General features: G+C 40.5%; 1 protein-coding gene across 1 annotated transcript in view; it reads left to right on the top strand.

Annotated features, from left to right (window-relative positions):
• Nucleotides 1-12,178, top strand: part of CDH1 (cadherin 1, type 1, E-cadherin (epithelial)) — an 88,210-nt gene that overhangs the window by 58,961 nt on the left and 17,071 nt on the right. Inside the window, exons 3-9 of the mRNA XM_006860218.1 lie at nucleotides 604-824; nucleotides 4,122-4,268; nucleotides 4,390-4,545; nucleotides 5,493-5,637; nucleotides 7,110-7,285; nucleotides 7,607-7,735; nucleotides 10,432-10,614. Of these exons, the coding sequence (XP_006860280.1) occupies nucleotides 604-824; nucleotides 4,122-4,268; nucleotides 4,390-4,545; nucleotides 5,493-5,637; nucleotides 7,110-7,285; nucleotides 7,607-7,735; nucleotides 10,432-10,614 (1,157 nt within the window). The remainder of the gene's footprint in view (nucleotides 1-603; nucleotides 825-4,121; nucleotides 4,269-4,389; nucleotides 4,546-5,492; nucleotides 5,638-7,109; nucleotides 7,286-7,606; nucleotides 7,736-10,431; nucleotides 10,615-12,178) is intronic.

Below are 12,178 nucleotides of genomic sequence, written 5' to 3'. Positions count from 1 at the left end.
TATAGAGGGTCAATATGAATCTGAACCGACTTGAAGGCACAAGAACAGCTCTGATATTATGTGCTACTTGTTAACTGTGTAAACGATTTGAATGTAGATTATCATTTGTTGTTGGTGATGGGTTGGTTATGACCCATAGTGACCCTGTATAGGGTTTCTGAGGAGTGGCTGGTGAGCTTGAACCTTGTGATTCAAAGCAACTTTCTCAGTCCAACGCATTATTCCCCAGTGCCACACAAGGACTCCGTAGACTATTATAACATCGCACTATTCTCTAATTTTTTTACTCAAATATTCTGCCTGTTATTTTAGTATTTTCATACTAAAAGAAATCCTTCTAGTCATGTGAAGGAGAGATGCCTTTTTCTTACATGGGGAAAAAAAAAGTTGCTTTATAGACAGGCTACTATTTTCCCTCTACAAGTTAGCGAGAAAATGAATTATGAAAGACGTAATGATGGCATCAGGTTTTGGATTGTCTTTCCTGTGCTTGTTTTGTGTGAGTCAGGGTTTTGGTGGGTAAGACAAGTTCCCTTTTTGGAGGAAGAATGTAGTCATCTTTAATCTGCCCAATTTCCTAATCACTCTATTTATGTTCTGCAGTGAGTTTTGAAGGATGCACTGGCCGACCAAGGACAGTTTATTATTCAGATGACACCCGATTCAAAGTGGCCACAGATGGTGTTGTCACAGTCAAACGACCCCTACAACTTCATAATCCAGAAATCAGCTTTCTGGTCCATGCCTGGGATTCCACCCGCAGGAAGTTCTCCACTAAAGTGACACTGAAGATCCCTGCGCACCACCACCACCAACGGCAGCATGTATGTTTGAATGTTTCCTGGAAGTTCACTATATTTGTGTTCTGTCTAGTTAAGGTTCCTTAACTCTAGTACTTTCGATATTTTGGGTCAGGTAATTCTTTGTTTTGTGTGTTTATTTTAGGATATGTGTGTGTACAGTAGGGCCATGATGGGTGGCATCCTATGCACTATAGGATATTTAACAGTGTCCGTTGCCTCTATTAGAGGCAACTCTAGTAGCAACTCCCCTTGTGACAACCAGAATATGTCTTCACACACTTTGCAACTATCCCTTAGAGAACCAAATTGCCCTTAACTGCCATCTAACTGAACTAATTCTTGCTGTTATTTTTGGTGGTGGTGATGGCTGTGAACCATAAGTTCAATAGTTAAAGCCCACCAACTGCTCCTCAGAAACCCTATACAAGGTCACTATGAGTCAGAAGTTGACTCTACGGCACTTATTAACAACAGAAGAATGTTGTTGTTGTTGTTGTTATGTGCCATGGAGTCGGTTCCGACTCATAGTGACCCTGTACAGGGTTTCCTAGGCTGTGAATCTTTATGGGAGCAGAAAGCCTCATCTTTCTCCCGTGGAACAGCTGGTAGTTTCGAACTGCTGACCTTGCGGTTCACAGCCCGATTCGTAACCACTACACTACCAGAGAAGAATAGTGGATGATTATGTGATTCACAGCCCTGTCATATACCTTCAGAGGCAAGTTGCTGATGCTGTCTGTGTTTCAGTTTCCTCATCAGTGGAGATGTAAAGAGGACTCTGAATTGTATCCAAAATACTTAGAACTGTACTAGAGCCAAATGTATGTTGTGTTCAGTAACTATTAACTGTTCTGCTAAAGGAATAGAATGTTTCTCATGGGAAAGGTCTTAGCAAAGAAGAGGGAAACCTACAGGAAGATTTTGCACTTTTGGGCTCTGGCTTCCGTGAGAGTTAGAGCCCAAAAGTTTGCAGTGCCAGGGCCTACATCTTACATATAGCAAGATTCTAGTAAATGTTGACCAACACAAATGGATTGATTGGATTGGATTGACCATGAATGGGAGGGTGCCCAGCTGCCTTAGGTTCTTGGCAAGAACATTCTTGGGGGTTGTTAACCAAAGCCAAATGCCTTTGGTTGTTTCTCAACTACTCCCAGGGATAAAAGGCATCTTCCTTCCCTGTCATTTCATATCAAAATGTCTCTCTGGTGGCCGTTCTAGTTGTATCCTGTTTATTGGATTGAAAGTATGGGATGTGTTTCAAGTACCAAAGGCCATTCAGCCTGTCTTCTATTTGTTTCCCCAAAGACGCTCGAAATCCTAAGACTCTAATACACCTCCTGATAGATCCAGTGTTTCCTGGGGTAAATGGCTATACCAGAAAAGTAAAGGAACTTAGTAGAACTATGTTATCAGAACTCCCTGAGTCAAATCTCCAATTGACCCCATCATTCATGTAAGAAGTTCAGCATAGTAGGTTCTTGTAGGGCAGCTCTTAATGGTCGAGAGAAAGCTTTAACCCTGATTCTTCAACTTTCTCTCCTGACTTCTTCCAACTTTGCCTCCATGTCTGATGTATCAGGAATAGTTTCAAGTAGATATTATAGAAAACCCCAAATAATAGTGACTTAAGCAAAGTAAAGTGCTCTTATTTTCAGCTAGGATGTCCAAGAGTAATAAGGTGCTATATATACAATATGGAAAGGAGCCCATGTGGCATAGTGGATTACATGTTGGGCTGGTAACCATAAGATCAGCAGTTCAAATCTACTAGTCTCTCCCCAGGAGAATGATGAACCTTTCTGCTTCTGTAAAGATATACAGCCAAGGGCACTTAACAGCACCTGATAACAGGCCAGTGTGGAGACTGATGCCACAATTATCAAGAACCCAGACGCCTTTCCTTTCTGTTCTGACATGTTTAGCACACAGCTTCCATCTTCAAAGAGATCATCCAAAATGGCTGCTGGAGTATTTGTTGTTAAGTTCTGATTCATAGCGACCCTGTATAGGGTTTCCAAGGAGCTGTTGGTGGGCTTAAACCCTTAGTTAGTTGTTATTGTTGATAAATACCATTGAGTTGACTCTGACTCATAGCCACCCAAGGAGCAGCAGTTCATACAGCACCCTATTAGGAGTCCATTCATCCTTATTATCACTCTGAAAATATTTTATAACTTGTTCCTGTTCCAAGATCAAATCCCAAATTTGACTTCATTAAAAGCATATCACCATTGTAGACATTTAGGGAATCTAAGAAACCTGTCCAGAATGTGGAGGTGTCACAGTCAGCATACAAAGCCAGGCAGCCTGGTTCCAGAGCATGCCCTTGACCCAAATAGGACTACCTCTCTAGGAGACTGGCACAAGGGCACATAGAACAGTGAGTGAGTCTTATGCAGAATTGGTGGAGGGCTCTGTGAGAACTATATCTAGTCACATCTTATCTCTTGTGTATTTGGAGTCAAATTAAAAAACAAAACAAAGCAAAAACCAGGACATTGGGCTTTCATTGAACTTGGTAAACAGTGATCAATGACTATGAGTGAGGTAATATTTGGAAGATGGGAGATGGAATTATATCCTTTGGCACCTTTACCTACCGTGTTACTGCTAATCACTTTAAAACACTTAAACAATTTGGAAGATGTTTTTCTTCCATCTTCAACTATCTTATTTCCCTGTGTATGCATAACGTTATCTTTATTGCACATGAAAACTGTTCAATACAAGTCTCAAAGGGTACTTTTGGTTTCTATCCCAACAGCTTCTGTTAAAACAAATGGAAGGTATATAGATAGAATGATACAGTGAGATGAAGGAGTTTGTATTGATCACATATTTTTTACTTTCCCAAACTTACTCATTTTGATGGAGAGTGCCACTCTCAGGACTTGTGACCCTAGGAAACTGTTAAAAATGGAAAAATAAATCCAAGCATATGAATTTCCAGCTGTTCCATAATCTCTGATATTAAATCATCAGTGCATAATGTTGCTATTTAAAATAAGAGTGATGTGTAGACTTGAAATAACTTTAAAATACAATGAATTATTACACCTATGTGATTAATGATTCCTTGAACCCTGTGTCTATGAAGAGTTAAAAGAATCTGATTTTTATTATATGGCAAAGGGGTTTATTGAGTTTTGGTTTTGCTGTTCATTTTGGAGAGTATATGTAATTTTTCCTTAACAAGAGATTATGGTTCAACCATACACTGTGCTCAGAAAGCTGAAGACACTGACTAAAGGTTGGACTATTGGCCTGAAAAATTCTCTTGAAAAATGATTTGTTTTCCTTCTCTTTTCCTTTTAGGACTCTATCTCTGGACCCCAAACAGAAGTGCGCATGTTTCCCAACTTCCACCATGGGGGCCTCCGAAGACAGAAGAGAGACTGGGTTATCCCTCCTATCAGCTGCCCAGAAAATGAAAAGGGCCCATTTCCTAAACAGCTGGTTCGGGTAGGTAAAGACATTTTCTGTATGTCTGAGGGGTGGAATTTGGAAGAACGGAGAAAGTAGCTAAGACCCAATGCCAGGATCCCTCCTTATTAATTCTGTTTCTTTCTGTTGTTTTCTTCAGATCAAATCTAGCAGAGACAAAGAAGTTGAGGTTTTCTATAGCATCACTGGTGAAGGAGCTGACAAACCTCCTGTTGGCGTGTTTATTATTGAAAGAAAAACAGGATGGCTTATGGTGACCCAGCCTCTGGATAGAGAGCACATTGCCAATTACACTGTGAGTATGTGCTGGTGGTGATTGTGTGCCATGGAGTCGGTTCCCACTCATAGCGACCCTGTATAGGACTTCCAAGGCTGTAAATCTTTACGGGAGCAGAAAGCCTCATCTCTCTCCCATGGAGCAGCTAGTAGATCTGCGGTTAGTAGCCCAACTCCTAATCTGCTATGCTACCAGGAATCCTTGTGCATGTATCTCAGGGGCTTGTTAATAATGGGTACCATCCTCCAAAATAAGGTTTGTGTTTGAATTCTTCCAAGAATTTTTGGTTCCTCCATTTTGAATCCATAGATAGTGTATCTGGGACCTGTTGGAAGCTTCATTTGGCATCTCTTGACCTGTTAAAGAAAAATTACAGGAGAACCTTGGACACTTTGGAGTTCTTAATCTTTTCCTTATCAGGAGAAAAGAGCAAAGTCCTCATGCATCATGTATACAAATGAATGCTGTTTTGACACCAAATACCAGTTTATTTATGGAACTGGAAGTCTCCGACCCAAATGATGAGCTCAGTGATGGAACTGGGAAGCAAAAACTATTTCTGGAACTTGGTAGCAGCATGAGCTTAGAGAAGCTGTTGGCTATAGAAAAGTCCAGGGAACACTAGACTAGAGTGGCTCGATAGAGCAAATTTTACCCTCTTGAAGGAAATCAGAGTTTCTTAGACATTCACCATTAAGTCCTTGACTTCCCAGCTTTCACATGAGAGATGGGAGGTCTGACCTGGAGGTTCTGCAGCCCACCTCAGTCGGTGTCACAACCTCATCAAAGAAGCAGCACACGCATGAGAAATGTTCCATGCTGGGGTGTCCACACTTAGACCTCAGAGAGTGAGCAGAAGTGGAGAATCAGGTGTTCTGGGTGTCCACTGTGCTCTGGCCAGACCCCATCTCTTTGCCTCTTCTTTTATTGTCAGGACCCAAGTAACTCTTCCTTGGTTCTTGCAGCTCTTTTCTCATGCTGTGTCTTCGAATGGAGCGTCAGTTGAAGACCCAATGGAGATTGTGATTAAGGTGACAGATCAGAACGACAATAAGCCCATATTCACCCAGCAGGTCTTTGAAGGGTCTGTTGTGGAAGGCGCTGTCCCAGGTATTCCCACTAATGAGCTGAAAGCCTTGGGGTAAAAAAACAGGGTTAGCCTTGTAGATTGGCCTCAGGTCACTGAAGTTGCTGCTTAAAGACCTACTTTGGAAGTCCCAGAGTAAAGTGTGTGAATGTGTATGTATGTGTGTGTATATGTGTGATGTCCTTTCTATGGAAGCATGTATAGAGAAGAAATAAGTTTAAGAACAGCGTTTCCTGATGACAAAGCAAATCCGGGCCCAGTACCTTAAGCCTCTTACAGCCTTCACTGATCACGTTCTTCCCTTTCTCCCAAAGAGGTAATCATTGTTCTAACTTCTGTGGTATTAATTTCCTCTCTTTTCTTTTTTTAAAAATACATACTATGTATGTATTTATCACTAGATAATATCCTACTACTTTAGTCTTTTTTTCAGACTTGAAATACATGGAATTATACTATTGTATATGTCTATAAATTCATTCAACTTTTTATACGTACATCATTCACTTTTATTGGTGTGTAGTATAAAGCATATTTTTATACCTGTAGAAACCCATTTAAAATGTTTATATGAAATCAGTGTATCCATCCCACCGATGATGAAAATAGTTTCTTACTATTATGAACAGTGCTTTAAGAGTATTCTTTTGAAATATGTCTCCTGGTGCAAATGTTTCTCCAGCATATATATCTAGAAGCAGATTCCTCAGTTACAGGTTATGTGTGTGTTCAACTTTACTAATGGTGGTGGTGATGGAACTAAACTACTTTCTAAGCTGGCTAAACCAATTTACACTCCCACCAGCAATATAGTAGCCTTCTCCTTGATCAACATCCTGGAATTATTAGACTTGTTTTTTTAATCATTCTAGTAAATATAATAACATCTCAATGAAATACCAAATTTGCCTTTCCCTGATTATTCATGATACATTTAGTGTGACCATTTGGGTTTCTTCTTTTAGGGCATGTATGTATATAAATATATAATGTATATGTATATATATAATATATACATATTTTTAAATTTCTGCTGGGCTGTTTTTACCCATTGGTTCTGAAGAACTATTTCGAGGTTCTTGGTATTTGTCCTTTGTTAAGCATATGTGTTATAAATATTTTCTTCCATCTTAAAACCAAGGATTTCAAATAGTGTTTTTTTTTTCTAATGAAGCTGTGACTAAGATGATGCCCACTCTTGGAAAATCCCAGGATTTTTCTTATTTCACATGCTCTTCACTCAGTATAAGGGATTTGAATCCCATAGGTCTCCTAACCTCTATTCCACACAAAGTTTGTTAGACAAATTTCATTCTAGTAACACTGCTTATTGATGAAATACTTAGTATCTTGGTAAAAATTTTTAGAAATTATACAAAAGACCTATGACAAGGTACCATCCCAGCCTCTCCTTTATCACTCAGGACAGAATTAGAGCAGTATTGATCAGATCCCAAAGTGCATCATGACTCAGTCTCTCCACTGACTTTTCCAGGAACCTCCGTGATGCAGGTCACAGCTACAGATGCAGATGATGACGTGAATACTTTCAACGCTGCCATCCAGTATAGCATTGAAAACCAAGAGCCTACACTGCCTTATGACAGCATGTTCAGCATCAACCCGGACACAGGAGTCATTGGCGTGATCGCTACTGGACTGGACCGAGAGGTTGGATCAGAAAGATCAAGAAAGAATGCTGAGGGAAAATATAGATTAACCAATCCCATGGACTGTGCAAAGCTCTGCTGAGGCCAGTTCATGGAGTGATGGTCTGCAATGATCAAATTAAAGAGTAGTTGTCCTGAGTTTTGCATCGAAACATCTATTCAGAGGTTGTGTGTCTGGAAAGCAGGTGGATGACACTTAAGCAGATGATAAAATATGGTTCTATAAGATGAGCTGGGCTGGGTCGGGCTGGGCTGGGCCAGGCTGGGCTGGGCCAGGCCTTAAGGGGCAGTTGGTCCTAACTTGGATATGTTTAATTTGCAGAGTGTTCCCAAGTATACACTGGTGGTTAAAGCTACTGACCTTCAAGGTACTGGCTTAAGCACATCAGCAACAGCTGTGATCACAGTCACTGACTCCAACGACAATGCTCCCATCTTCAATCCAACCATGGTAATTCTACAATTTCTCATATGGTTTCCAAAAATAGGTCTCTTGTCCATGAAATAAATTTCACAAATGCTTATGGGTGACCTATTGAATGTTAACTTTAGATTTACAAGCAACCATAACAGGGTGGTGGATGATACCTTGTAACATCTTTGCTCTTTCCTTGTCCTGAGGTTCATTGGCACAGGTAAGTATGAGAGACGAAGTCTGGACATCCTGGCTTCCAGGGAGCCACTCTGGCTGTAGTTCTTCCAACACAGATCTGTTTGTTCTTGGCAGTCCCTGGTACTTTAAATATTCTCCTCCAACACCATGACTCAAGTACATCAATTTTTCTACAGTTTTCTTTATTCACTGTCCAACTTTCGCATGCATATGAGGTTATTGAAAATCCCATGGCTTGCATCAGGTGCACCTTAGTCCTCAAACTGTCATCTTTGCTCTTCAACACTTTAAAAGAGGTCTTGTGCATTAGATTGTTTTGGCTAGAGATTGGCCTAATGGTTAATAACAGATCTAACTATGTGGTCTAACGGTTGTCATTGTTAGGTGCCATCAAGTCTGTTCCAACTCACAGAGACCCTATGCACAACAAAATACTTCCTGGTACTGCAGTATCCCCACAATTGTTATTTTGTGTGAGCCCATTTTTGTAGCTACTGTTAGGGCCTTCCTCTTTTTTGCTGATTATCCTCTACCTTACCAAGTATGTTATCCTTCTCCAGGGACTGTCCTTCCTGATATCACGTCCAAATGATGTGTGACAGAGTGTCACCATCCATGCTTCTCTGCAGTATTTCTGGCTGTACTGCTTCCCAGGCAAATTTGTTTGTTTTACTGGCAGTTCATTGTACTTTGACTATGTATAAGGCATCAGTTCTTTGGTCTTATTCATTGTCCAGCTTTCACATGCATGTGAGTCTTGGGTCAGGTGCTTCTTAGTACTAACACTAATCTTTGCCTTTTGTAGCAGATTGCCCAATGCAGTAAATACATTGTTTGATTTCTTGATTATTACTTCCATGAGCATTGATAATGGATCCAAGTAAAATGAAATCCTTGACAACGTCAATCTTTTTTCCATTTATTGTGATGATGTTTATTGGCTTAATAGTTAGTCACAGCGATTTGCTTATTGTGGTCTAAATAAATAGGGTGCTTTTTTTTTTTAATGTAACGAAAAGTCCAGAAGTAGGCATTCATCCCACATCAACTGAGACTAAGACTCCTTTGTCTTGCTCTTACACCATCTGTAGTCCATGACTTCCATCCTCGAGGTGACCTTGTAGTCTAGGATAGTTGCTGGAGCTCAGGTCATTAAGTCTGTGGTTCATGTAGGAAGGCTACAAGGGGTAAAAGGCAAAACTGCTAAGTTAGATCTTCTTAATAAAGACATTTCTTTGAAGACCCATCCTAGAAGTTTTACCTATAACCTATTTACAACTGCTTTCTATAAGGAAGACTTGGATCTGTTGTATTTTAGCTGAGCATATTGTTGTCAAGGAAGGGAAGAATGGCTCTTCAGTGACTACCTTCCTAAAACAGTCACTCTGCTTCTCAAAGTGCTTCCCAAAACAGTGAGTGACCTTTACACTCGGGCAAAGGTGGGAAAGGAAAAAGTAAAAAAAGATTGTAGCCAGAGGGATCAGTATGTGCAAAATTCCCTAAATCAAGAGAAAGTTAGTTGAACAAGAAGAGCTGGAAAACATTCAGTGTGATTAGAGTGTAGTGAACTGAGTGGCTGGGGTAACAATTTTAGAATTAATCCTGAATGCAAGAAGAAACCATCAGCAGAACGAGATGGACCTGTCTTTCATTTTATGAAAGTCACTCCTGCTGCTGATAGAAGAGGTTGCTGGGGAAGATGAGGATACACTAGTATATTATGCCTGGCAGTTAGAAATTACATTAAAATGTGATGAGGGCATGAAGGAAGGTAGAATCTCCACTGAGTAGTATCCAATCTGGCTAGGTGGGGCTGATAAAATGAAATGTGGATGTGTCTCTTGTGATACAATAGTGAATAATTGTTATCAGGACTGATTATGAGGGTTGGAAATGTAAAGGTAGATGTTTTGTAGCAAAGATGGGAGTGATTAACTTTGCAGTCTAGGAGCAGAGATCCCTGGGACCATCAAGGGAGAAGAGCGGGATGCGGGACCCTACCCAGAGAAGCAGTGATGCCTGAGATGGAGGAAGAGACGATGACATGGAGAGATGGAGCAGTTGGGGACTTTAGACCCAGAGAGGGAGAGGGGCTGTGTGCTGATGACTGGGGGGCAGGCTTGCAGGGTGTACCCTGTGGTAGGGTGATGATGCATGGAGGGGATTGTAACCATGGCAATGAAACGATATAGGGTAGGATGAATGTAAAACTAATGTTCTCCCATGTAAACGATCACATAATTCACAATAAAACATTAATAAATGAATAAATAAGTGTGATGAGGGGTTCAAGGGAGCCAGCTACTCCTGGAGGATGACACCACTGTCATCATCAGTTCTTCACCAATAGAAAAGGAGGATCAGTTTGTAGCGGGAGCACTTCCTTCAAGACTTGGTTCCCATTGCTTGAAGTTTCCCTGTCATCTCCCTAAGGCTTGGGATCAGGAAGGAGTCCTTTAATCCCCTAAGACCTGACCCCACTGTCAAATCTCAGTATATCATAAATGACTCCCATTTTCTCCTTTGTTTTGCAGTACGTAGGTAAGGTTCCTGAGAACGAGGCTGATAAGACAATTACCACCCTCACGGTGACTGATGCTGACGTCCCCAACACCCCAGCATGGGAAGCCAAGTATTATGTAGTAAATGATCAGGAGAAGCAATTCGTTGTCATCACAGATCCAGTAACTAACGAAGGCATTTTGAAAACAGCTAAGGTTTGTATAGTTCCTAGAAAGAGGCAGAAGCAGATAATGTAGTTAGATGTCCATTCCTGTGTCTCCCTGGAAGTACTAGGGGAGGGGGAAATGGCTTTCCTAGATTCTGGTGGACTCTGTGGGGTATACAGTGACTCTTAGTGCACATGTAAGAAATAAGGAAGTTGTGCCGCAACATACTAAGATTGAGGAGGAAGCACCATCTTTTTAATAGTTTTTTTCCCCCTAAGCATTGCCTAACCCCCACATCTACTTGCAAATGAAAAGAAGATTGCTTCTTTTGTCTCTGGTATTTTGCACTGGTAGAATAGTGTTTATTAGACAGGCTGCTAACTTCAAGGTCATCAGTTTGAAGCTAGCAGTTGTTCCACAGAAGAAAGGTGAGGCTTTCTGTTCCTGTAAAGATTTACAGCCTTGGAAACCCTATTCAGGATTGCTATGAGTCGGAACCGGCTCCATGGCATGTTAATACAACCACCACCACCATATTCAAAATGGGGTAAATCTCACTGCTTTTGAAATATTCCTTGGAAAGTTGAAAACTGAGAGTTTGGGTGAGTTGTTTTTTTGACATCTACTTGTCAAATACTTAAAGAGATGAGATTCTTGGGTTCTTCCCAGCGGTTTGACTTCTTTTTGAGCAAGTGATGAGAATTTTATTTCTGAACTAATGAGAATACATCAACATTTTCTCTTTTCATTGTGATTATCAACAGAAGAAAGAAGCTAATAATTTGAATTTCTACCATAGGCAAGGTGCTTCACTAAAGTTCCTGTTTAATTGAGTAGCAATCTGATAAATCCCCCCCCCCATTTATTTTGGTGCAGAAATAGGTTCACAAGTAAAGTTGCGTAGATTGTTCTTGCTGCCAAACCTAGTCAGTGTGATAAGTCGGCTCTTCTGTTCATCTGTTGGTGGTAAAGTTGTCATATGAACACTCCGATCAGTATTGGATAATGAGCTTATGTTTGTTAACCAAAGTTTGCCATTCAATATTTCACATGCAGTTCTTCTTTACATTTATTCTTACTGTCTCTCAACTGCTGATGAGTCAACCCCATATATAAGATTGAACCTTGTTATCTAAAATTTTCATTAGCTGGGTTTTTGTTTGTTTTGTTTTTCGGAAACAAGCTACCCGGCTTTCCTAGTTTCAGCGGGTCTGGAAACGGCAATGAAAAATGTTCAGAATCTTAGCAAAATGCAAGTTTCCGCTAGCAATGCTTAAGGTGCATTGGCTGGAAATTTAACCCAGGTTTCCCACAGGTAAGGTGAGAATTCTGTTGAATAACAACAACAGAGTTAGGGCCTAGGTGTTGATATTCTTCAAAAGTTCCCAGTTATTCTTGTTAATGCAGCCACATTTGAGATCTGCTGATATATCCTGAACTATTTTAGGGTTCTTTAGAGAAACTGAACCTACAAACACACACACTCATACACCCATTTATTTTAAAGCGTTATCTCACATGCATATTTATTTTCAGGAATTGGCTCACGTGATTGTGGATGTTTGCAAGTTCCAAATCTATAGGCAAGGCAGGCTGGAAACTCTAGCAAGAT

The sequence above is a fragment of the Chrysochloris asiatica genome, unplaced genomic scaffold (assembly GCF_000296735.1).
Source record: "Chrysochloris asiatica unplaced genomic scaffold, ChrAsi1.0 scaffold00037, whole genome shotgun sequence".
NCBI lineage: Eukaryota > Metazoa > Chordata > Mammalia > Afrosoricida > Chrysochloridae > Chrysochloris > Chrysochloris asiatica.
The sequence above is the reverse complement of the archived record's forward strand: the minus strand, read 5'-3'. Positions and strand labels throughout refer to the sequence as shown.